A 22,115-nucleotide genomic window follows, 5' to 3' on the forward strand; every position below is an offset into this window, starting at 1 on the left:
CACATGTATACCTCTATGCGTGTGTGTGTGCGCATGAGTGATAGTTGGTGTAAAAGAACAAGATCTATCAGAAAATGTTGCTATCCAAATGAAAAGCAGATGCACAAGTAACAGAGTGACAATGACATCCACTACTTTAAAATTATTCCAAGTCCCTTAGACAAATTATCAACCTTTGAAGTCTTACTATGTAAATTGACATTTTATTAATAATTAAAACAACATGCAAACAGCTGTTTTGTGTTTTATATTGTATTATTACAGTAATTCTCAATGTTTACCTGGTGTATGGTTCCATCTATTTCAACAGGAACAATGAAATCAGCATTATTGATGGGCTGGAAAGCAGAACAAGAGGATGGAAGAACAGCAAATTAACACTTTTAGAAGTACCACTTAGACATTTAGGTTGATAGTTCAAGTTTCACCATTCATCAGATGTAGATTACAGGGAAAGCTTTCCTAATCAGGAGACAAACACATTGACTGCTTACCTCTTTCTCCAATTATAAATGTTGTAAATTATAAGTTATAAAGTTTAAAGCGATCACTCAATAACGTATTCCATGCCACATCATACCTAGGGCAAGGATAAAGACCAACAGACATATGACAATGACACTCAAGAAAACCCAGGACAGAACACTGTAGAATACATATCATATGAGCAGGAAGCCCTGCAATAAAATTACTTTTTTATAGTACTATAAACAAGCAAATGTTAAAAACAGTTATTATCCTTATTAACCCTTTCCCTGCTAGATTTTCTCTCCCTAGACTGTTAAATCTTCTTTGGCTATTTTGGGCATTTCACGCTTAGTAATCCATAACTTTATTTCCCATATGGTATCAAAGCCACATTTGCATCCTCTTTTTCTAACACCCTGGGGATTTCAAAGGTGCCCAGGGGTTGTAGATTCCGTTGGAGAGTACTGAGAAAATAGCTTTAAGCTAGCAACACTGAGTTTTTGGGGTAAAATAGGAAAAAAAGTACTACACAGAAAGTTTTTTTTTCTTCTAAAAACAGCATCAACAAAAGGTTTGCTGTGGTAAAGTCGCCATTTCCCCAGCTTTCGGGAACATGCAGAGCTGAATTAAAAAACATTTTTTTACCACAGTTTGTCATTTTTATAAGAGGTATCCCATTGTTCCTAATTTTGTACTTGCAACCTACTTTCAGTTTGGGAGGGAACTCAAGGTGAAACCCTTGGGTGACCCGGGAAAGCTATAGATTTCTGAAAAGTAGACATAATTCTAAATTTAGGAAGGGTTTATTTCTGAAGATCACCCAAAGTTTTCCAAAGGGAAATAACTGTTAGTCAGTCAGTCAAAAAACTTTAATCGGTTAATTAAAACCATAAAAGCAGTGCATGATACATAAAATCAGATTAAACAGTACAATTAAACAAGTGTAAAGAATTGATTGCTACTCCTTCTAAGAACACAATACGCACATTCATTAAAAAAAAAAGGGATTGATAGATGTGGGGAACACCTATATCAACATGTTAGAAACATTCTCGTCAAGGTTTATACAGAAAGTCAGATTTGATGATTAAGTGGTGCGGCAGCTCTTAGTTTATTCTGTCTGGCGGCTGCTACTAAAAAACAGGCTACACCATATGCAACCGGCACCGAGTTCAACATCTGGAGGTATAATAATGCTGGGCGTACCTGGGCGAAATTCAAAGGTTTCAAGATGGGAACAAGAAATTTTTTCCGCGGCACCCGGTAGTGCTCACAGAACATAACCAGGTGCAGAGTGTCCTGTATTGAAAAACAGTCACATGTACAAGGGGGAAAATTTTCTGGGGTACCCCATTCTATGTACGAGCCCAGGATAAGATGGATCGAGTTGAATCTGAACCTTGTGAGCAGGAAGCGATGGTAAGGCTTTGTAACATATTTTAAATAAGGTTCCATGGCTGTAGTTGTGGAAAGTTGAAAGAGTAATCTCACCGTAGGTTTACTGAGTTCAACCGTTTCTCTTTCGCATTCCAACAAAGTCCGAAAGTGCTGCTTCACCCACTTTACATCCTCTTTTTTAAGATTTTGCGGTAGAGAGTACATTTCCGGGCGCCCTAGCCTCGCACATGCCGCTCTAACATATGCCAGCCATGGTATAGTGTGAGCTTTGTCCAGAGATATACAATCTTTAAGGATGCGGTGATTCAAACTGATTTCCTCATTTGTCCAGGTTTTTATCCAGCAAAGTACTGGGGACATTTTTAGAAGATCAGAGACATATCCTATGCCTATTTCATTATGTGTTGAATGTGTGGGAGAAGATTTCGGAAGTGTCAGCAGGGCCCGTATAAAATTGTTTTCAGCGATTTGTATGCCTGGAGTTGGGACATAACCCCAAATGTCTGCCCCATAGGATGCGATTGCCACACATTTGGCTCTATAAATCCTGGTCATGGCTTCCATAGGTTTCGAGCCCAATCTTTTGGAGAAGCTCAGAAGTGCTGTGGTGGATCTAATAGCTCCGTTTTCCTTGAGTTTCATTTGTGGCTTCCAAGTTCCTCTCTCGTCAAAAGTGACGCCCAGGTAGCAAAAGGAGGGCACCCTCGAAATTGGTGAGTTGTTAGAGCTGAAGGATCTAATCTTCATATTTTTCTTTCGAGAGCCTACGACCATAACATGGGATTTGGCAGTGTTAATTTTTAGGTCGAGGGCTTCCATGAAGAGGCCGAAATGGTCCAAAAGTCTTTGCAGACCTATACCAGTCCGCGCTATAAGAACAGCGTCATCCGCGTATAGGAGGACCGGGATAGGTAGCCCCCCCATACGCGGGATGTCCGGGGTGGCTGGGTTCAGGGATTTCCCCAAGGCATTGATGTACAGTGTAAAGAGGAGAGGGGCCAGGATGCACCCTTGTCTAACCCCTCTCCCTGATCTAAACTTTGCTGTACACCTTCCATCCCTCGTTGCCCTAACAGACGCAAACAAATTTAAATGAAGGTCGTGCAAAAAACTAACCAAGGTAGTGTCCAAACCCAAATTTCGTAAGATAAACCATAGTTTTGAACGATTGACCAAATCAAAAGCGGAAGATAAATCCATAAACCCCAAATAAAGAAGCCCCCCCTTCACCACAGTATATTTACTAATGATTAGGTGAAGGTTCAAACATTGGTCGATTGTCCCTCTATGTGCCCTGAAGCCGTACTGCAAATCTGAAAGGATCCCACTCTCCTCCAGCCAATCCCCCAATCTGTGCAAGATGACTCTGCCTAAGATCTTGACGGCAGAGTCCAACAGGGAGATAGGTCTATAGCAGGCTGGGTCCGCCCTATTCCCTTTCTTAAATATAGGGACAATTATAGAGGTGGACCAGGAAAGTGGGAAGCCAGCTGTGGGAATCGCATTAAAGACATTGGTTAAAATCTTTGACCAAAATTGTGGGTACTGTATATAGAGATCTGCGGGCACCCCATCGGGTCCTGGGGCCTTGTGTTTGCTGGTATCTCTAATCGCCCTTTCGACTTCCATGGTGTTAAAATCCATGACCAAGTTGGAGTGGTCATGGGTATTGGCAGGTGAGGCAAGGACTGTAGAATCATAGATTTTGCCAAAATGGTCTAGCCATCTGTTGTCCTCTATGACACAGTCTAAATCCGATGTCCCGCTGTCAGAAAAAAAGGGCTGATTTACAATAGATCAAAACTTTTTACTGTCTCTAAGGACATCCACAGATAAAAGGCTATTCCAGGCTTCCTCCTTGATTTGGGTTTTGCGCTTATGGATTACGGTTTTATATTCCTTCCTTAGCTTGGCCACTATTGACCTGTCTCTGGGTTTTTGTTTAATGGCTTTCAGCAGGGCACTATGTATCCTCGAGCATTCCTTATTGAACCATTTATGAGTCTTTGTTTTCCCTTGCCCAACTGACCTTCTTTCCAAGTTCTTGCTGATCCTTGAACAAATCTCTTCATATGCAACCAAAACCTTGGAGCCCTCGGCAGTTGGGTCCAAACACACTGCCATATTGGCCTCAGACTCTTGGGCTAGTGAATGGAAGAATTCGTCTGGGACAATCATCTCCCATTTTAGGCGCCTTCCCTGATCTTTAGACTTCAGATCCTTTGAAGCTGTCACGCTTAGCGGACTGCCGGTACGGAAGCAGTTTAAGTCCAAGGTCAGGAGGACAGGATGATGATCACTTGAAATAAGATCGACCACACTGTACTCACGTGCCTTTGCCAGGGCCCCATTTGAGACAAAAATATAATCTATAACAGTGTTGGCATCTCTTCCAACAAAGGTTGGGGCTCTAGGCTCGCTAATGGCTTGGGCAAATTCGTAGAGGTTTAGGTTAGCTAAAAGTGACTCCAGGTACTCGCCTTCGGTTGTATGCTCAAAATGAGGAATGGCTTCAGATGGTATACCCCCATATCTATCGTTAAAACACCCTCCCTCACAGGGGTGAATGTTAAAATCCCCCAGAATAACCATTTCTGGGAGGGTAGTGCAATCAAGCCTATAGGCTGACAAAAAATTTAACAAAGAAATCAGATGTTCGTTTACAGTGGCGGACTCCTTTGAATTATAGAAATTAATCAACAGAAAAGTCTTTGAGTTAGGGAGGGTCCACTCCACCGCAAGCGTATTTGTTAATGCGGTATCTAATTTTTTAAAAACCCCTGCTAGATCCAGAGAACACAATATGAGCAAACCACCCTTTGCTCTCCCTCTTACACCTGATACTGCCGGAATGGAAAAGCTACAGAAACCGTCCAAGGAGAAACTGGGTGTGGTATCCCACGTTTCTTGTAGACCTAGGATATGATGTTGTTTAATAAATCTTTGCCATGTTGGGTCTAAAGCCTTTGCATTTAATCCTGCCACATTCCAGGTAAGGACTTTACAGAGTGCTAAGTCTGTGTCAGGGGCAATCGATGCACCCACACCCCGAATCTCTCTAATCATCGGGCTAGTTCCGGGTGTGGGGGATGAATTAACTATGACCAGGTCCGCTATGGCGACATCCTTGCGAAGACGGGTTGGATTAGCACGTACGCTCCGTTCCCCTGGCGGGCCCTGAGTATGTCAGTCCACCCAATCTGTAGTTGACAGACAATCAAAACGATTTGCTATAGGGAAAAGCAAAGGATTAGATGGGCCATTTAGCGGCTGCTGGTAGTAAAAAGGATGGATGAGATGGGAACCCTGAAGGGGGCCACCTTGACGTGGTCTACCTCCCCTAGTCCCCACCAAGTTTCATCCTCCATCCCAGCCCACCTCCCTGGCAGGGGGTTGTATGTCCCAGGGGGAGTTAAGCCTCTGTCTAGGAATGCGATCGTGTGAACCTTTAAGCCAGCTCCAGCGGTTGTCCGCTTGATTGTGGGGAAGATAAAAATACGAAAGAGGTCTGGCGGTCACCGTACTCGCCTGGTATCTTGGGGCCCTACTGTTACAGGGAAATAACTGTTGAAATAAAAAGAATTGAAAATGAGACAGAAAAAAGGCTATTTTTGACAACATTTTCATCGGTAACTTCTTGTCACAATGGTCGATTTACAAAAGCAATATACCATTATAAAGCTAGACCCTTCTAGCTGCGGGGATATACAGGGTTTGGAGGTTCTCCAAGTACAACTGAAGTGTTTACAGTGATTTTTCACCGTAAATCGCAATTCATATGGTCAAATATAAAGAGTGAAAATGAAAAATGTGTATCAAAGAAACCTATGTATTTTTAAAATAGACACCAGATACAGTGTTTCTGAGCAATGATTATTTGTACATCTCTGAATTTGTGGGAACCCATACTGCCATGGGATTCCGACAGCATTTATCAAAATGTCTTCTTTCTTTACACACTGCCTTACATTTGGAAGGCATAAATACAGAGAAATACAATTTGTAATAACAAACATTCTACTATTCTGTATTGCCCCATGTCTCCTGTTAAAATGGTACCTCTCACTTGTGTGGGTAGGCCAAGTGCCTGCGACAGGAAAGGGCCCTAAAAACAATATGTACTTATATGCAAACAGCGTCCACCTTGGGACTCTTTTCAAAATAATGAGTAGCCCTCTCCCTCCGTTTTCCCTTCCACAAACGGAGGGAGAGGGCTACTCATGATTTTGAAAAGAGTCCCACGGCGGACGCTGTTTGCATATCAGTACCAGTAACCCTGGTCCACGTGGGCAGATAAGGTGTTGTCCTTGTGAGAATATATTCTAAACACAACATGGACACATCACATTTCTTCCACTGAAAACTGACCCTTCTTTTCAATGTGGGTAGGTGGGATTTTGGGTCCTAGCTAAGCAGGCACCTAGGGAAACCTAACAAAGCTGCATTTTTTTTTTAAATAAACACCCTGGGGAATACATGATGGGGTGACCTGCGTGGCTCTCACTAGGTGTTGTTACTCAGAGGCCCTTGCAAACCTCAAACTTTGACAAAAAAAAAGAATCACATTTTCCTCACATTTCTGTGAGGAAGACTTCTGGAATCTGTGGGAAGCCATACATTTCCTACCACCCAGCACTCCCCCAATTCTCTCAATACAAATAGTACATACTTGTGTGGGTACTGCTAGTGCTCGCGAAAGGAAAGGTCCCATAACGCAACGTGGACACATCAAATGTTTCCACTGAAAACACCCTTTTTTGCAATGTGGCTAGCTTTGGATTTTGAGCCTTAACTCAGCTGGCACCCAGGGAAACCTAGCACACCTGCACATTTTTGAAAACTAGACACCTGGGTGAATCCAGGATGTTATAGCAGTCTCAGGTGTCACTCGTACAAAACCAGAGAAATTCAGCCAGCCATTATAATTGGTGAGCTAACTATAACTTGTGCCCCTGCAATGCACTGCTTATGACCTCACATATTACATCACTCATAAAATGGTCAGTGACATCACTGATGACATCACTGATGAGCTCATCCAGTGACTGTGAATAAAAAAGTTTATGAGTGTTACATATGTATACCAAGGTGTATTGGTGAATCAATGGGTGTATGAGTGCCTGATTGGATGATCCATTGGGCACATGACTAACTGTATAAGTGAGTGATTAGGTGTCTCAGTAAATGTATAGGTGAGTGAATGGTTGTGTGAACATCTGTATCTGTCGGTCAGCTGGTGTCTAAGTGGTTGTATCGGTGTGTGAGTAGGTACGTGAGTTTCTGTATGGGTGAATGATTGGTTATGTGAATACCTCTATGGGTGCCTGAGTTTCTGGTGTGTGAGGTAGTGTGTGACAGCCTGTATTGATGAGCGAGTAGGTGAGTCAGTGGCTCTTTCATTTAGTGAGTGCATGTGGGAGGGGCTGTATGAGTCAGTGAGTGTGTGTGGCTGCGTCGGTGACTGAATGCATGTTTCAGCGGTATAGGGGTAAGTAACTGGGTATGTGAGGTGATGGGGTATATGAGTGACTGGGTAAGTGGCTGTATGGGTGGGTGAGTGAATGTGAGAGTGGCTGTATGGGAGCTTGTGTCTGTGACTGTATAGATGAGTGAGTATGTGCTAGTATCTGCATGAGTAAGCGAGTGAGTGTGTGTATAACTGTATGTGTAGTGTATGTGTAAGTGACTGTGATTTTATGGGTGAGTGAGTAGATGTGTGATTAGCTCTATGGGTGACTGACTCAGTGTGTGAGTGGCTGTATGGGTGTATGAGTGGGTATTGCAGTGGCTGTATAAGTGAGTGAGTGAGTGGGTGTATGAGTGGCTTCATGGGTGAGAGTGGATGTGTGTTGATCTAGGAATCAGTGAGTGGCTGTATATGTACTGGGGTGTGTGTGTGTGTGAATGGGTTTTAGAATGATAGTGTGGCATTTGGAATGGGTGGATGAAAGGTTATATGGGGATGTGAGTGGGTGCATCAGAAATTATGTGGATGATGTCATGAGTGATGTCATTTGAGATAACATCAGTGATGTCACTGACCATGCCATGAGTGATGTAATATGTGAGGTCATAAGCAGTGCATGGCAGGGGTTGCGAGTTATAGTTAACTCAGCTAACTATAACGGCTGAATTTCTATAGTTTTGTGCGAGGGAAATGTCAGCCTAACTAAAACATCCCTGTAACCTATTTTTTTTCAGTGACTATATATACATATATATATACATACACACACATATACACACACACACATTTAAACCCAAATCAACATTTAATCCAGTGATGGTGCACGATAACATCGATGTATTCAATGAATTGGTAACGGCTGAAATCAAAAAACTTCACAGAACATCATTAAGTGAAGAAAGCAGGAAACAAAAACACAATAATGCGTTCGGCAGTTTGATGAAAAAATTACAGAGTCAAAAAAAGGTCAGACAGTCTGATAAGGGGGGAAATATTGTCCTCTGGCCAATGCACCTGTACATGGAGGAAGCTTTAAAACAGCTCAACAACAGGCAATGCTACTGCAGAAGTGACTGGCAAACTGCGAAATCTGCTTGGGATAAATTCAACACCAAACTATATTCCTGGAGAGGGCAAGGGCTTTTAAGAGGCGATGAACTAAAATTCCTTAAGACGAGTCATCCGGTAATCCCGGTATTTTACTTGATCCCGAAAGTCCATAAAGATCGGATCAAGCCACCGGGAAGGCCTATTATATCGGCCAGAAAAGGAACATTTGAGAACACGTCTCGTTACATCGATCACTTCCTCCAGGAAAATGTCAAAGCCTTACCATCCTATCTAAGAGACACTATGGACTTCCTGGATAAGACCAAGACAATAGTGTGGCATAATGATTATTTATTAATCACACTTGATGTGACTGCATTGTACACTAGTATCAACCACAAGGACGGTTTGAAAGCAGTAGCACACTTTTTGAATAGGAGACCGGCATGCATGCTAGAACATAATGCCATGATCAAAAAAAATGACGGAGATCTGCCTCACCAGTAATTATTTCTGATTTCAAAATCAAGTATTCCAACAATTGAGAGGAGTTGAAATGCGGGCCTGCTTCTCCCCCAGCTACGCGTGCTTGCACATGGAGCTGTGGGAGGAGCAGGTCCTGGGAGTCGCCTATGCAGAGGTGATGACAAAGAAGGTAGTGTCGTGGCATAGGTTCATAGACGACCTCTTTATAGTATGGAAGGGGTCGGTGAGTGAGGCAGAACAGTTAATCTCAGATATCAATGTCAATGATTTGAATCTGAGATTCACAGGCGAGATCAGCGACAGTAGAGTCAACTTCCTAGACATTGAGATCTATGTGGAGGAAGGTAAGCTTCAGACCAGGTTGCATCGAAAAGGGACCGCGGGCAACACGGTCCTCCATGCGACAAGCCACCACCCTGTTCACCTGATCCGAAGTATCCCCTACGGGGAGATGCTGAGGATCAGGAGAATATGCAGCACAGAGGAGTCGCGTTTGGCATCACAAACAAGCAGTAAGGAAAGGTTCCTGGCGAGGGGCTATTCGGCGGCCTTAGTTAAAAAAGCCATGACAAGGGCTAACAAGACAAATACTCTTCTCAGTATAGAGGGGAAACCCAATAGAACACCGAAGGTGGGGAGTAATGAAGTCAGCCAACCGAGACTAATAACAGCTTACAGTCGCCAACACAAGCAGTTGCAAAAGATCTTTCGCAGAAATTGGCCTATAGTCAGGGGGGACCCCGTGATTGGTAGAACGTTGGCAGACTATAACGTATAGTCGTGCCAGATCAATGAGCGACATGCTTGTGAGAAGTAGCCCTGAGATGGTGAGCAGGGATAATTGGTTACAGCAAAGCAAGGGTTTCATGAAGTGCGCCATTTGCAAAGCATGCACCATAGGGAAAAATAGGACGACATATATGACCCCATTCAGTGAGGTACCAAATCATATCACCAAAAAAATAACATGCAAATCCGATTTCGTCGTGTATGTGCTGGAGTGTGCGTGTGGCCTGCGGTACGTGGGTAGTACCAAGCTACAGGTCCACAAGCGCATACTCCAGCACATGCGGGCGGTCAATAAAAAGGATGAGTCATATCCGGTGGCGAGACATGTCAACTCGTGCCACAAAGGTGATCTGGGTTACCTCAGCTACTATGCTATAGATATGGTGCAGCCGCTCCGTAGAGGAGGCGACAGAAGCTAGCTTAAGATTACTGGAGACCAGATATATCCTTGAGCTTAACACCAAGATGCCGAATGGTCTCAACGTGACAGAGGACCGGCACACATGCTTATAAACTGAGATATGATGTTGAGCATATCCACAGGAGTAATGCCAAAGGGCAATAACATGATAAAACTTGCTGGGGAGGTCATCAAAACAGAAGACTGCTTTTAAAATTTATTTTAATTACACTTTTTTCACAGGGTGAAGTCACAAAACTCCTACAAATGTGCACAATGGGCAGACCAGATTACGAGGGCAGTATAGACGCAGTTATCCCAAAATGAATTAAGCCCACTTGGGCATTATATAACTCACCCCTATTTGAACCCATTTTGTGATAGAATAATGCTTATTTTGCACAGATTTCAGCGGATGTTGCACATATTCAGCATATTTGCACGAATAAATATAAAATGTTTATTTATATTCATTTTTCTATATATAATGAAATATCGAACCATGATTTTACATTTGATGTATTATAAATCTATATGGGTTGTATTGGATATTTATATATTTATTTATTTATTTGCGAAATTTGCACATGAATGAAGTATAATATGGAGGACTAAAAAGCACAACATAAAAAATAAAAAAAATAAAAAATAAAAAAATGTCCTGCAGTTCGAGGGTTATAAGGGGTGAAATAATAAGGTGAGAATGATGAAAATTACATATTTTAACAACATTGTTGGTGATTGCCACATAAATGCATCATCTCGTCGGCATGTTCAATTATTGTGGATTAGGCGGAAGTCTGTTGTTTATGTCTACAGGGTCAGATGACCCATGTATGCACCTTAAATCACGAGGATAGGTTGACCATGTCATGTGATCAAGGGCTTCAGGGCCCGAAACGCGTCATGGGGAACAGAAGGATGCACTAAATAAAATTCAGCAAATTCACCTGAATGGGTCCGGTTCATTCTTTGTGTCCGGTGATAATGGATATTTAGACGAAGTTCCTGGGATATATATATTTATATACATATATATATATATACATTTCCTAGCAGACGAAGAATATCTATATAGACTATCTATATATTTCAATACCATAGTTATTATACATATCTGTACAAAGAAATATATGTATCTAGACACATATAATCATAATATAAATGTTTATGGGGATATGCTGTACAATAAGTTTTAGTATGGTGGTTATGTAGGAAAGATCCAACTCATGAGTAGTCTTCTGAAGGTTAGAACGTTGTCCATGAACAGATACACTACCTGGTGGGCCTTCTGCCTTTGTAGGAAAACAGCTCCTATCTACCCCCACCCCTTTTTGCCACAAAAAACCCCCTGGTGTCTGTGGCCCTCCCCCAATGGAAAGTTTGATTTTTGGGCCTGGGGTGGGGCGAGCATTAACCCATTGCCCGGGGGGTACTCCCCTCTCCAAATACATTGCCTGGTGATCTAGTGGGCTTTGTGTACCCTGCTATGGGCAAGATTGAGGGAAAATACCAGAAGGCAGAAAGACTGCTGGGGGTTATTGGAGCGGGTAGGGGCTAGGCAGACTGTATGGGAGGGCCGCCCCAACCACTATACCGCAAATAAAAACAATTCTTGGTATCTAGTGGGCTTTCTGCCCCCCAGGGGCAAATTGAAACTAACAACCTCCCTGGGATAGTTGCTGGATCCCTGTTTGGGGATCGCCCTCCTGCAGTGAGTCCCAAGCAGGGTCTACTAGGGAAAGGCACCAGTGCTCGGGGCTGAGATATGCCCTCGAGCACCAATGCAGTGAAAGTGAAATGAGCCGATGGGCTCATTTCAATTTCTCTGAATTGACGTCAGTGCGACATTTGCGTTGATCAACATTTTAGAGGGAACAAAATAGCCTTGGTTGCTGGGAAAGCTCTTCAATAAGAGGAAATCCCTCTAGTGCTCGCACAAGAGGAATTTCCTGTCTCTGGTGCCAGGACGTGCTGGTGCCGTCCTCAGCACTTGAGCACTGGTGCTGAGGACATCTCCAGCACATCCTGATCTCCTAAGAGGTTAAGTGGCAAAGAGGTACTAGTTGCTAGCAAGATGAAAAAGTTATCTACCTTCTATGATAATTCTTACGGTGGATATCATCCACCAGATTGAATGATTATCCTCCAGCCACCAGGCAAGATCTGAAAACCTTTTCCCCAGCAACAGCTCTCCAGGTATCGCCATGAGGTCTCAAGTATAACTCTGCTTTAATGTGACAACATTCTAGCATATAATGTGTCATCTGGTGCAATGGCATCAGTGCCTGGTATTTTTCTGCACTCCATTGAGGCAGTGGAGTGGAACTAAGACAGCATCAATGTCTGCAACAAACGCAGAACATAACGTGTATGCCAACCTTGGGATCTAATTAAGCATGGCACAATCTCACAGGGGAGGAGGCAGTGGGGTGAAGAGTCTACAGATGATTATGCATCTACAAAAAATATTGTTAACAAAGGCAAGTACCTTTTTCCTCTGATACATATATCTTTCTGTGTGCTCCTCCCTTTTGAATGAGTCACAAAGAGGGTTGGGAATGACTTATACCAATTATAAATGAAACTCATGTAACATAGCCCGAAAAAATATCAGTCATTTCAGGCTTAAGCTGTGAGGCAGAAATGCTTGGTATTGATGCAAATATGATGTATTTGCTGTTTTTGGACATTGCTTTTATGATTGTAAAAATCGAATAAAGCTTTATGAACTTGATGCAAATAAAACCACATGGCTGCCTGTGTGATGTCAACTACTGGAACCCCTGTGGTGACAGAGGTGGAAGCAGCCATAACCTGGTGGAGAGAGCTTGAATGCCAGTCAGGGGTTCATTCTTGGCCAAGACATGGCAGCTCTTAATACAGGATAACCCAGAGTGAAATGGTGCAGTTGGTAACTGGTTTGTCTTTCTTGGCTCTGTTGAATCACATAAGAAGTGATTCTCCACTCTCTCCTGCAGTCTATGTGTGATGTAGTAACATGCATTTGCTCCTCCTCCTTTGGTGGGATGAGGAGGAAAGAAATAATGAACAGTAATCAACTAGTCGATATGGAAGGCACACAACAGTTTCAGTAAGAAAGATTGGCAGGTGCGAGGAACCAGTTTATCTAGATAGATTATGTCAATTGGGCCAGACTGAGAGAGTTTGGAGTTCACATACCCTATGGACCAAAGCCATAGACCCTGCCTTCAGCCAGTTGTTCAAGAATGGAAACACATGGAATCCTGACCTCTACCGTGCAGCCGCTATCATAACCATCCTCTTGGTGAATACTTATGAAGTAAGTGTCAGTCCAAAAGCAGAACTGCAAACTGATTCAGAGACCCCTCAGTGAACTCCTAGTAGCGTGTGTGAGCTTGTAGCATCAGTAGGTGAAAGCTAGCACCCTGTAGGTCCAGAGACACTATCCAATCTCCTGCAGGGAGGGGCATCAAGATCTGCAATCTGAATAGGTCAACATCTGGGTACAGTAGGTGCTGTCAAATATGATTGCACTGGTTCCTTTCTTTGTACATCAATAAAAGCAACTTTTAGAGAACATAACATGTTTTCAACCTGTTAGATCTTATTAGGCATGGCACTAACCCACCAGAGAGGAGGGAGTGTGGTGAGAAACTTGCAGGAAGATTATATATCCACCAGAAGTGTTGCTGAAGAAGGGAAGTAACTTTTTCAAATGATGGATGTTCTTTCCTGCAGGTTTCTCATCTTAGGAATGAGTCCCACAGAAATGAATTGCAGGAGACTTGTGCCCATAAATGAAGGAAATTAGGCAACACAGCGAAGGCACAATTATAGAAGGATGACAATGTGGCCGCCTGGTAGATGTAAGCCAGCGGAACACCTCAGGTGAGTTGGCAGAAACTACCTTGGTCCTGGTGGAGGGGGAACAAAAACTCTCCAGAGCATCTTACTTGTCCAAGCCATCACAAAACTTTACACAGGGGATAACCCAACACATAAAGGTGTCCTTTGTAACAGCTTTGTCATTTGTTTGGCTTCATAGAAACCCAGAAAGAGCCGATCGTCCCCTCTGCCCTGCAAAGTACGGTCAATTGTCAAATTTATGCAGCCACAATTGCAGATCAAGGCTGACCGCTTCAAATACCTAGGGTATTTATGTTACAATCGACTCCCAACTTTGCTGGGACCTGAAGAAGAGATCTCTATTAGAAGGAATGCAGAAAGACTTTAATAGGCAGAACTCAGTTCTTAAGATCTGGGAAGAATAGCACAAATTAATAATGTACACACTTGCAAAACTACTATAGTACCTGTAAATCTATCCACATAGAATCCCTCACAATTTCTTCAGCTTCATGCACACTCAGATCAGTAACTTCATCTGAGTTGACCCACCACCAACCTCTCCTACGATAAGCCTGTAAAAGCTATAAGGGATGGAGGAAGCCAGCCTTACTGATTGGAGTTATATTACTGGGAAGCCCAGAGCAATATGAAAAATGACTGGTGGTTCGGCAGAAAGGAAGACCCCACTTACAGACTGGAGTTTGATGGGTCAGTATTACTGGCGTTGTTTTATGGCTTGACTTACCAAGATACTACCTGCAGTAGCCCAGTCCAGCCTCAAATGTTAGAAACTAATTCAGGAAAAGCCACTCAGGCAATACTCATGGCTCGCCATATGGAAGGTCTGGTAAGCTTTAGAGAATTCGAGCTCACTGGGATCTCAAAGTTTGGGAATATGTGAGACAAGCGATACTTGAAAAACGTTTGACAACTGAGAGATTAATCGACTTAAATACCTCCCAGTTGTATTGATTCCTACAGTTGTGATATGCCCTGGAAGGGTATCATTCAGAACTTCACAATTTACCGAAAATTAATGGAGGCTAAGATAACTATGAAGGAAGAGCATATCCCAAACATACTGCTCCTTAAGTGATACACTCTATGGGTTCTCTACAACAGCTTTGTTCCCTACAGGAGCATGATTAAGGTTCCCAGGAGGAGGGTAGCAAAGATGGGCCCATGCATTTTTGCACTATTAAGTAGAGTATGGCTTGTTCAGCTTCAATACTTTCATTGAAAAAGCTTCATGGCAGAGCATTGTAGGATATGGGTAAGAACCCTGCCTCTACTTGTACGCGACTTGGGAAAGGTGACCTCTTCCACAGGAAAGGGGTTGCTCAACACTTACTGGTCTGGAGTGGCCTGTATCCTATCGGTAGCCTTTGGCTGGCCCCTAGATTTCAATTTGAAATCAGTACTCATAGAGGAGTTGGGTTGCACATGTGGTTCCTATACACTGATCGGCCTGGCTATCCTCATCACTAAGAGGAACATCGCATGGCACTTGAAAACAAATGAGAAGCTGCCAGTACACTAATGTATATGAGGGAATGGACCTGCTCTCACCATGAAGAGGCAGTATAAAAGGCAGGTGACTGCTGTAAAAGAAACAGCAAGATATGGGGACCATGGTGGTCACAGTTCAGCAGACCATGCCGAAAGGCAAACAACCTCCCAATTACACGGATATAATCTGTAAACTCTTGCAAAGTTTGTTCGTACATGACATGATCTGTACACAATTTTAGATAATGAAATGTTTCTGTAGTCACACTCCTCTTTAATGATCGAGGAGAGAAGAAATACGGAGGCTGATGAACTGAGAAAGGTGAAAAGCAGATACCACTTTTGAAAGTAAAGACAGACATGCAACTGTGGATCAGTTCGAATTGCAATGCCATTAGGAATTCAGCACAAGATTCAGATGCCACTGAGGAACAATAAATCGAGATTCAGGTAATTGGTAAAGCAAACCTTTCAGAAAACATACCACTTGTGATGACAAACATGGAAGACAAGTTGGAGTGGTAAAAGAAGAAAGCTAAAGTTTTGAAAACAGGGGACCCCTACCAAACCAATATGCTTGCTATGCGCAGGGACAACAACTAAGTGGGTAAAGGAACCAAGCTTCTATATGGTCACATGAAAATATTCTAGGTACATATTAATAGTAACCACATTACATACGATACAATAAGTAGACACCTAATATTAAAGAAATATATACATTTATTTATTTAAATTTCTTTTTAGTTCATTTGATAGGTTTAAGGTTTAAGGTTTAGTTTATTGTACAGTTAATAAAAACTCACAATATTTAAAAAACATGCAGTTGTAAAAACAATCAGTAGCAAAAGTGTTACGGTTAAAATAACGGGTGAATTCTCCTTGTTAGTTAATAAAAGCACAATTTGGTTTGGTGCTGACCATTAAAGTTCATTTGATAGAGTTTTGTTTACAAATATATATTAGCAAAAATAACAACACCAGTAAATAGATAAATTAAATACAAACATAAAATACAAACAATATATTATTCAAATAAATACAACCGAGCTGTTTATTCGTTTATGACCAAAATAATAATAATAATAATAATAATACAGAGTTTTGTAGAGCGCGAACAGTTACCTCACCCGGAGGTGTCCCGGCGCTATGTGAGCAATACAGGCAGTGCAAAAAGCAACAGGCTCAGGTCTAGTGAGTAAAGAGCCATGTTTTTAATTGCTTCCTAAATCCAGTTTCTGATGTAGCCAACTGAATAGCAGGTGGGAGGGCATTCCACAACTTCACCGTGCTGGCAGAGAAAGTCCTTCCCCAAGACGCGCTTTCCTGACTCGTGGGGCGCGCAGCTGGCAATAGGAATTTGAGCGCAAGGATCTCGCTTGAACATACCTGGGGAGTCTGGCTTTGAGGTAGTTGGGACAGGTTCCATGGAGCGCTCTGAAAGCCAAGGATAAGGCTTTAAATTTAATTCTGCTTGCCACTGGGAGCCAGTGAAGGTCGCGCAAATGCGGAGAGACATGTTGTTTAAAGCAAATGTGTTTCAACAGTCTCGCAGCCGCATTTTGTACTGTCTGCAATTTCTGGATCAAATATTTGGGGAGGCCCAGGTACAGGCCATTTGCGTAATCCAGCTTTGAGGTGAGCGTCGCATGGATTACCATTTTGCGACATTCAACTGGTAGAAGCATAAGAAACTTACGCAGATTCTTCAATTTACTTAGACAGCCAGCCACAACCTGCTGGATGTGGGAGGAAAAAGAAAGGCTATCGTCCCACCTCACCCCCAGGTTTTTAGCCTTAGTGCTAGGGACTGGTGCGGGGCCAATTTCAGATGGCCACCACAGGTCCGGGGCGGGGGGATCGCCCTTCCCAAAGAAGATCACCTCCGTCTTCCCTGCGTTCAATTTTAATTTATTAGTGTTCATCCACCTGGCCACATCCCAGAGACAACCTTTGAAACTGGCAAAACTAGCCTCAGACACTTCAAAGTAGGGAAACACCAGTTGGGTGTCGTCAGCATAGGAAATTGCCGTGACCCCCCATTTGGCAATCAAGGTGAAGAGCGGGGCTAAATAAATGTTAAAAAGTAACGGACTAAGTGTCGATCCCTGCGGGACCCCGCACCCTAGCCACTTTGGTTTGGAGCTATAGGGGCCCAATGCCACTTTCTGTGAGCGATTAGTCAAGTAAGACTTAAACCACCCAAGTGCTTTATCCTGCAGCCCAATATCCCCCAACCGCTGCAGGAGTCTGACATGGTCCACCGTATCAAAAGCAGCCGATAGATCCAGGAGCACCAGCATAGCTGATGCCCCTGAATCTAACGACCATCTAACTGACTCCACTACCTCAATCAGGGCGGCCTCGGTACTAAAGCCCGCCCTAAACCCTGACTGTGTTTCATGCAAGATCATTTTTTTTTTTTTTTTTTTCTGCGATTTGTAGAGCGCGATTGCTGCCCAATGGGCGTCCAAGCGCTAAGGCATAAGAAACAGAGCTGATGAGTGGTGGAAAACGAGCTTAGGTGGATCTAGCAAACAAGTAAGTTTTCAGCTGCTTTCGGAATGAGAGTAAATTGGGATTGGACCTGATTTGTAGCGGAAGTGTGTTCCACATCTTTGCGGCGTTTAGGGAGAACATCCTTCCTCCGGTCCTGGCTCTCCGCACTCTTGGGACTACGGCTAAAAAGGCTTCCGTAGATCGAAGGTTTCTATTGGGATGGTATTGAGTAACCAGTTTGTTGAGGATCCTTGGACCAGACCCCCAGAAAGCTCGGTGGGCGATGCATAGTGCCTTAAATGCCACTCTCTGCTTTACTGGGAGCCAGTGTAGGGTGGCCAGGGCGGGTTTTGCAGACTGAGTCCTCGGAATCTGCAGCAACGTGCGGGCTGCGCAGTTTTGGACGACCTGTAGTTTTCGCATGGACAGCTCTGGGGCCCCCACATACAGAGCGTTATTTGAGTCCAGCCGGGACTGGATCAGGCCCTGAACTGCCACTTGTTTTGCTTCCATTGGGAGGAGGGGGAGGACCTTCCTTAGTGTTCTAAGTAGGCCAAAACAGATGGCGGAAAGTTTAGTGGCCTGGGTGGAGAAGGAGAGGTTTTTATCCAGCCATACTCCCAGGCTTTTTACACTCTCTTTGGGGATGGGGGGTGTGCCCAAACATCCAGGCCACATGGAGGGGAGTAGAGTGGATGAACCAGTGCCTAGGAGCATGAGCTCCGTTTTGTCTCCATTCAGCTTTAATGAAGAGTCTGTCATCCACTTTTTTATATCCTCCAGACAGTTCATCAGGTTTTCTGAGGTGTGGCCGGTGCGTTCCTGCGTCAGTGAAACCACTAGCTGGGTATCGTCGGCATATGATACAATTTTTATGCCTGATGGTTCGACGATCCCAGCCAATGGTTTCATATAGACATTGAAGAGCACAGGGCTCAGAGAGGAGCCCTGTGGTACTCCACAGTCTAGGGGTTTTCTGGCTGATGTTATGTCCCCATCGAAGATCTGAAAGGATCTGTTATGCAGGAATGATTTCAGCCATTTTAAAGCGTCGCCTCCGACACCGATGTTATGCAGACGGTTCAGCAGAGTGGCATGGCTGACCGTGTCGAAGGCAGCGCTTAGATCAAGGAGGATCACTGCCACTGACCCCCCTTGATCCAGTATCCTTCGAGACTCTTCGACGACTGTCAGCAGAGCAGTTTCAGTACCATGTTTTGGCCTGAAACCTGTCTGGGATGGATCCAGGAGTGCATGGTTTTCCAGAAATTGTGTCAACTGGGTGTTTATGTGTTTCTCTAACACCTTACTTACCCAGGGGAGTAATGAAATTGGGCGGTAGCTAGAGTGATCTTCTGGGTTGAGGGTGGGTTTCTTTAGCAAAGCCCGTACCATGGCTCTCTTCCACCCGGTTGGTACTGTGCAGGAGGAAATGGATGAATTAAGGAGTTCTAGCACCACTGGAAAGATGGCTTGACCTGCCTGGAGCAGTATTTCTGGTGGGGCAGGGTCAAGGGGAGACCCAGATTTGACTTGGACTGCCAGTTGTTGCAGTGTCTCCAAGTTTAGTGGGGAAAAATGATCCAGCATGGGTTGTCCTTGCAGGGGGGAATTGTTCAGGGAGTTTTGGTAAGTTGGATTGTTAGCTGTAACCGGGAAAGCAGAATAAATCTGCGTGACTTTATTGTGGAAAAAGTCTGCAAGTTCGTTGCATTGCTCTAGTGATTTCGGAACTGGGGGGGCAGTGTTGACCGTAATGCATTTTTTGACCAGATGAAAGATCTCCTTGGGTTTTGATTTTGCTGCCATGATTTGATCTGCAAAGTAGGCGGACTGAGCTGTTCTCACCCCATTTCTATAGGCCTTGATAGCCTCTTTGTAGTGTTTTTTGTTTTCTGGGAGGAAATCTAATCTCCAGGCTCTCTCTTTTTTCCTGCAGAGGCGTTTCAGGTCTCTCAGGGAGTCTGAATACCAGGGAGCAGACTTGTGTAATCTCTTGGGAGCGGATTTCCGTAGAGGAAGGATCGTGTCCAGTGATTTCCTGATCCAGCCCTCATAGTTGTTGTTACCTTGGTTGGGGTTAGTACAGGGAGGTGGACGGGAGTCTTCCAAGATAGTTGTCCATGGCTCTATGGAAAGTTTTTTCCAGTTCCTCCTAGTTATAGGACAGGGAGGCAGTGAGGGAGGTTTGATGGTAGACCAGGTAAATGGGATGAGGAAATGGTCTGTCCATGGGAGGCGAGTGGGTTGTCCGACCGTTAGTCCGGTACAGTTACTAAAGATTGGGTCGAGCAGGTTTCCCTTTTCGTGGGTGGGGGACCTAACCAACTGAGTCAGTTGCAGAGCTGCCAGGTCCTCTGTTAATTCCCTAGCAACAAGGTCTGTGGGGGAGTCAAAATGGAAGTTAAAATCTCCTAGAACTGTATAGTTAGCCGGAGTTAGAAGCCGATTGGCGATGATATCTGGTAAAGACCTAATGAACAGTTTTCCTGAATCTGGGGGGCGGTATATCAGGGTACCAGAAAGGGAGCTGTTTGCAGAAAAGTCTATTCTGAATGCAATGCTTTCGCATTCAGGAATAGCTTCGGTTGAAATACGGCAGCAGTATTTCTCTTTTAGGATGATAGCCAGGCCTCCCCCTCTTCCCTTGGTCCGGTCCATTCTATGGATTTGGAACCCAGGGGGAAGGGCGGTGACTATGTCTGGCTCTGAATGGGGCGTGAGCCATGTCTCCGTCAAGAAGATGGCATCCGGGTTGTGATTCTCTAGGAGTAGGCATATCTGCATGCTATGCCGAGGAAGAGATCGGCAATTTAACAGGTACATCTGGTAGTCCTGTGGCGTGGCTGGTGCCTCGCTGTTATCAAAGGGGTGTTTGCAGCCAGGGCATTGAATAGGGAGGTCGGCAGGAGGGAAGGAGTGCGGACATTGCGCCAAAATAGGAGGTCTTATCTTTTTCATGGCGGCTGAGCTGTATGTCCTGACCTGGATGGTGTGGGGGGCAGGGGTTGTGGCCCCTGGCCCCGTCAGGTCGCGGACGGGCGCAGACGGGCTTGCCTTTGGCGCGCCTTCGGCGCACCGCCGGCGCGCCCGCTGCGCCCGTCCGCTGCGCCTCCGGAAACAGCACATTCTTAAATGAAGGGGGAGGGGGGGGGGTGTGTGGCCTAACTCGGTGGGCGTGTCCCTGTGGTTTCACGGCGGCTGTCCTCAACCCTCCTCAGCGCCTAGCTCAGCTGCGCGAGGGGTCGATTGTCAGGGGGCAGTGGTTAGGCTTTAGGGGAATACAGTTGTAACACACTCAAACAGTTTAAAATCAGTCTTTAAAAAGAAGAGCCAACAATATTCAAACACACAATAGTTAAAAGTATTCTTCAAGAATTGCGTTTCCCTGCTCTCGGCTTCCGCCTCAAGAGCTCTGTTGTTTATCAAGCGCTGACAGGAAAGCGCGCGTTTTTATAGCGAGAGTAGCGGGGGCGTGGCCTAACTCGGTGGGCGTGTCCCTGTGGTTTCACGGCGGCTGTCCTCAACCCTCCTCAGCGCCTAGCTCAGCTGCGCGAGGGGTCGATTGTCAGGGGGCAGTGGTTAGGCTTTAGGGGAATACAGTTGTAACACACTCAAACAGTTTAAAATCAGTCTTTAAAAAGAAGAGCCAACAATATTCAAACACACAATAGTTAAAAGTATTCTTCAAGAATTGCGTTTCCCTGCTCTCGGCTTCCGCCTCAAGAGCTCTGTTGTTTATCAAGCGCTGACAGGAAAGCGCGCGTTTTTATAGCGAGAGTAGCGGGGGCGTGGCCTAACTCGGTGGGCGTGTCCCTGTGGTTTCACGGCGGCTGTCCTCAACCCTCCTCAGCGCCTAGCTCAGCTGCGCGAGGGGTCGATTGTCAGGGGGCAGTGGTTAGGCTTTAGGGGAATACAGTTGTAACACACTCAAACAGTTTAAAATCAGTCTTTAAAAAGAAGAGCCAACAATATTCAAACACACAATAGTTAAAAGTATTCTTCAAGAATTGCGTTTCCCTGCTTCCGCCTCAAGAGCTCTGTTGTTTATCAAGCGCTGACAGGAAAGCGCGCGTTTTTATAGCGAGAGTAGCGGGGGCGTGGCCTAACTCGGTGGGCGTGTCCCTGTGGTTTCACGGCGGCTGTCCTCAACCCTCCTCAGCGCCTAGCTCAGCTGCGCGAGGGGTCGATTGTCAGGGGGCAGTGGTTAGGCTT

General features: G+C 44.5%; 1 protein-coding gene across 4 annotated transcripts in view; it reads right to left on the reverse strand.

Moving 5' to 3' along the window:
• The window catches only part of CTDSPL (CTD small phosphatase like), a 437,200-nt gene that overhangs the window by 105,345 nt on the left and 309,740 nt on the right, over positions 1–22,115 (reverse strand). For all 4 annotated transcript variants that reach the window (XM_078665276.1, XM_078665278.1, XM_078665277.1 and 1 more), the window contains one exon: positions 282–338. In XM_078665276.1, coding sequence (XP_078521402.1) covers positions 282–338 — 57 coding nt within the window. The remainder of the gene's footprint in view (positions 1–281; positions 339–22,115) is intronic.

Source organism: Lissotriton helveticus, chromosome 10, assembly GCF_964261635.1.
Source record: "Lissotriton helveticus chromosome 10, aLisHel1.1, whole genome shotgun sequence".
NCBI classification, from domain to species: domain Eukaryota; kingdom Metazoa; phylum Chordata; class Amphibia; order Caudata; family Salamandridae; genus Lissotriton; species Lissotriton helveticus.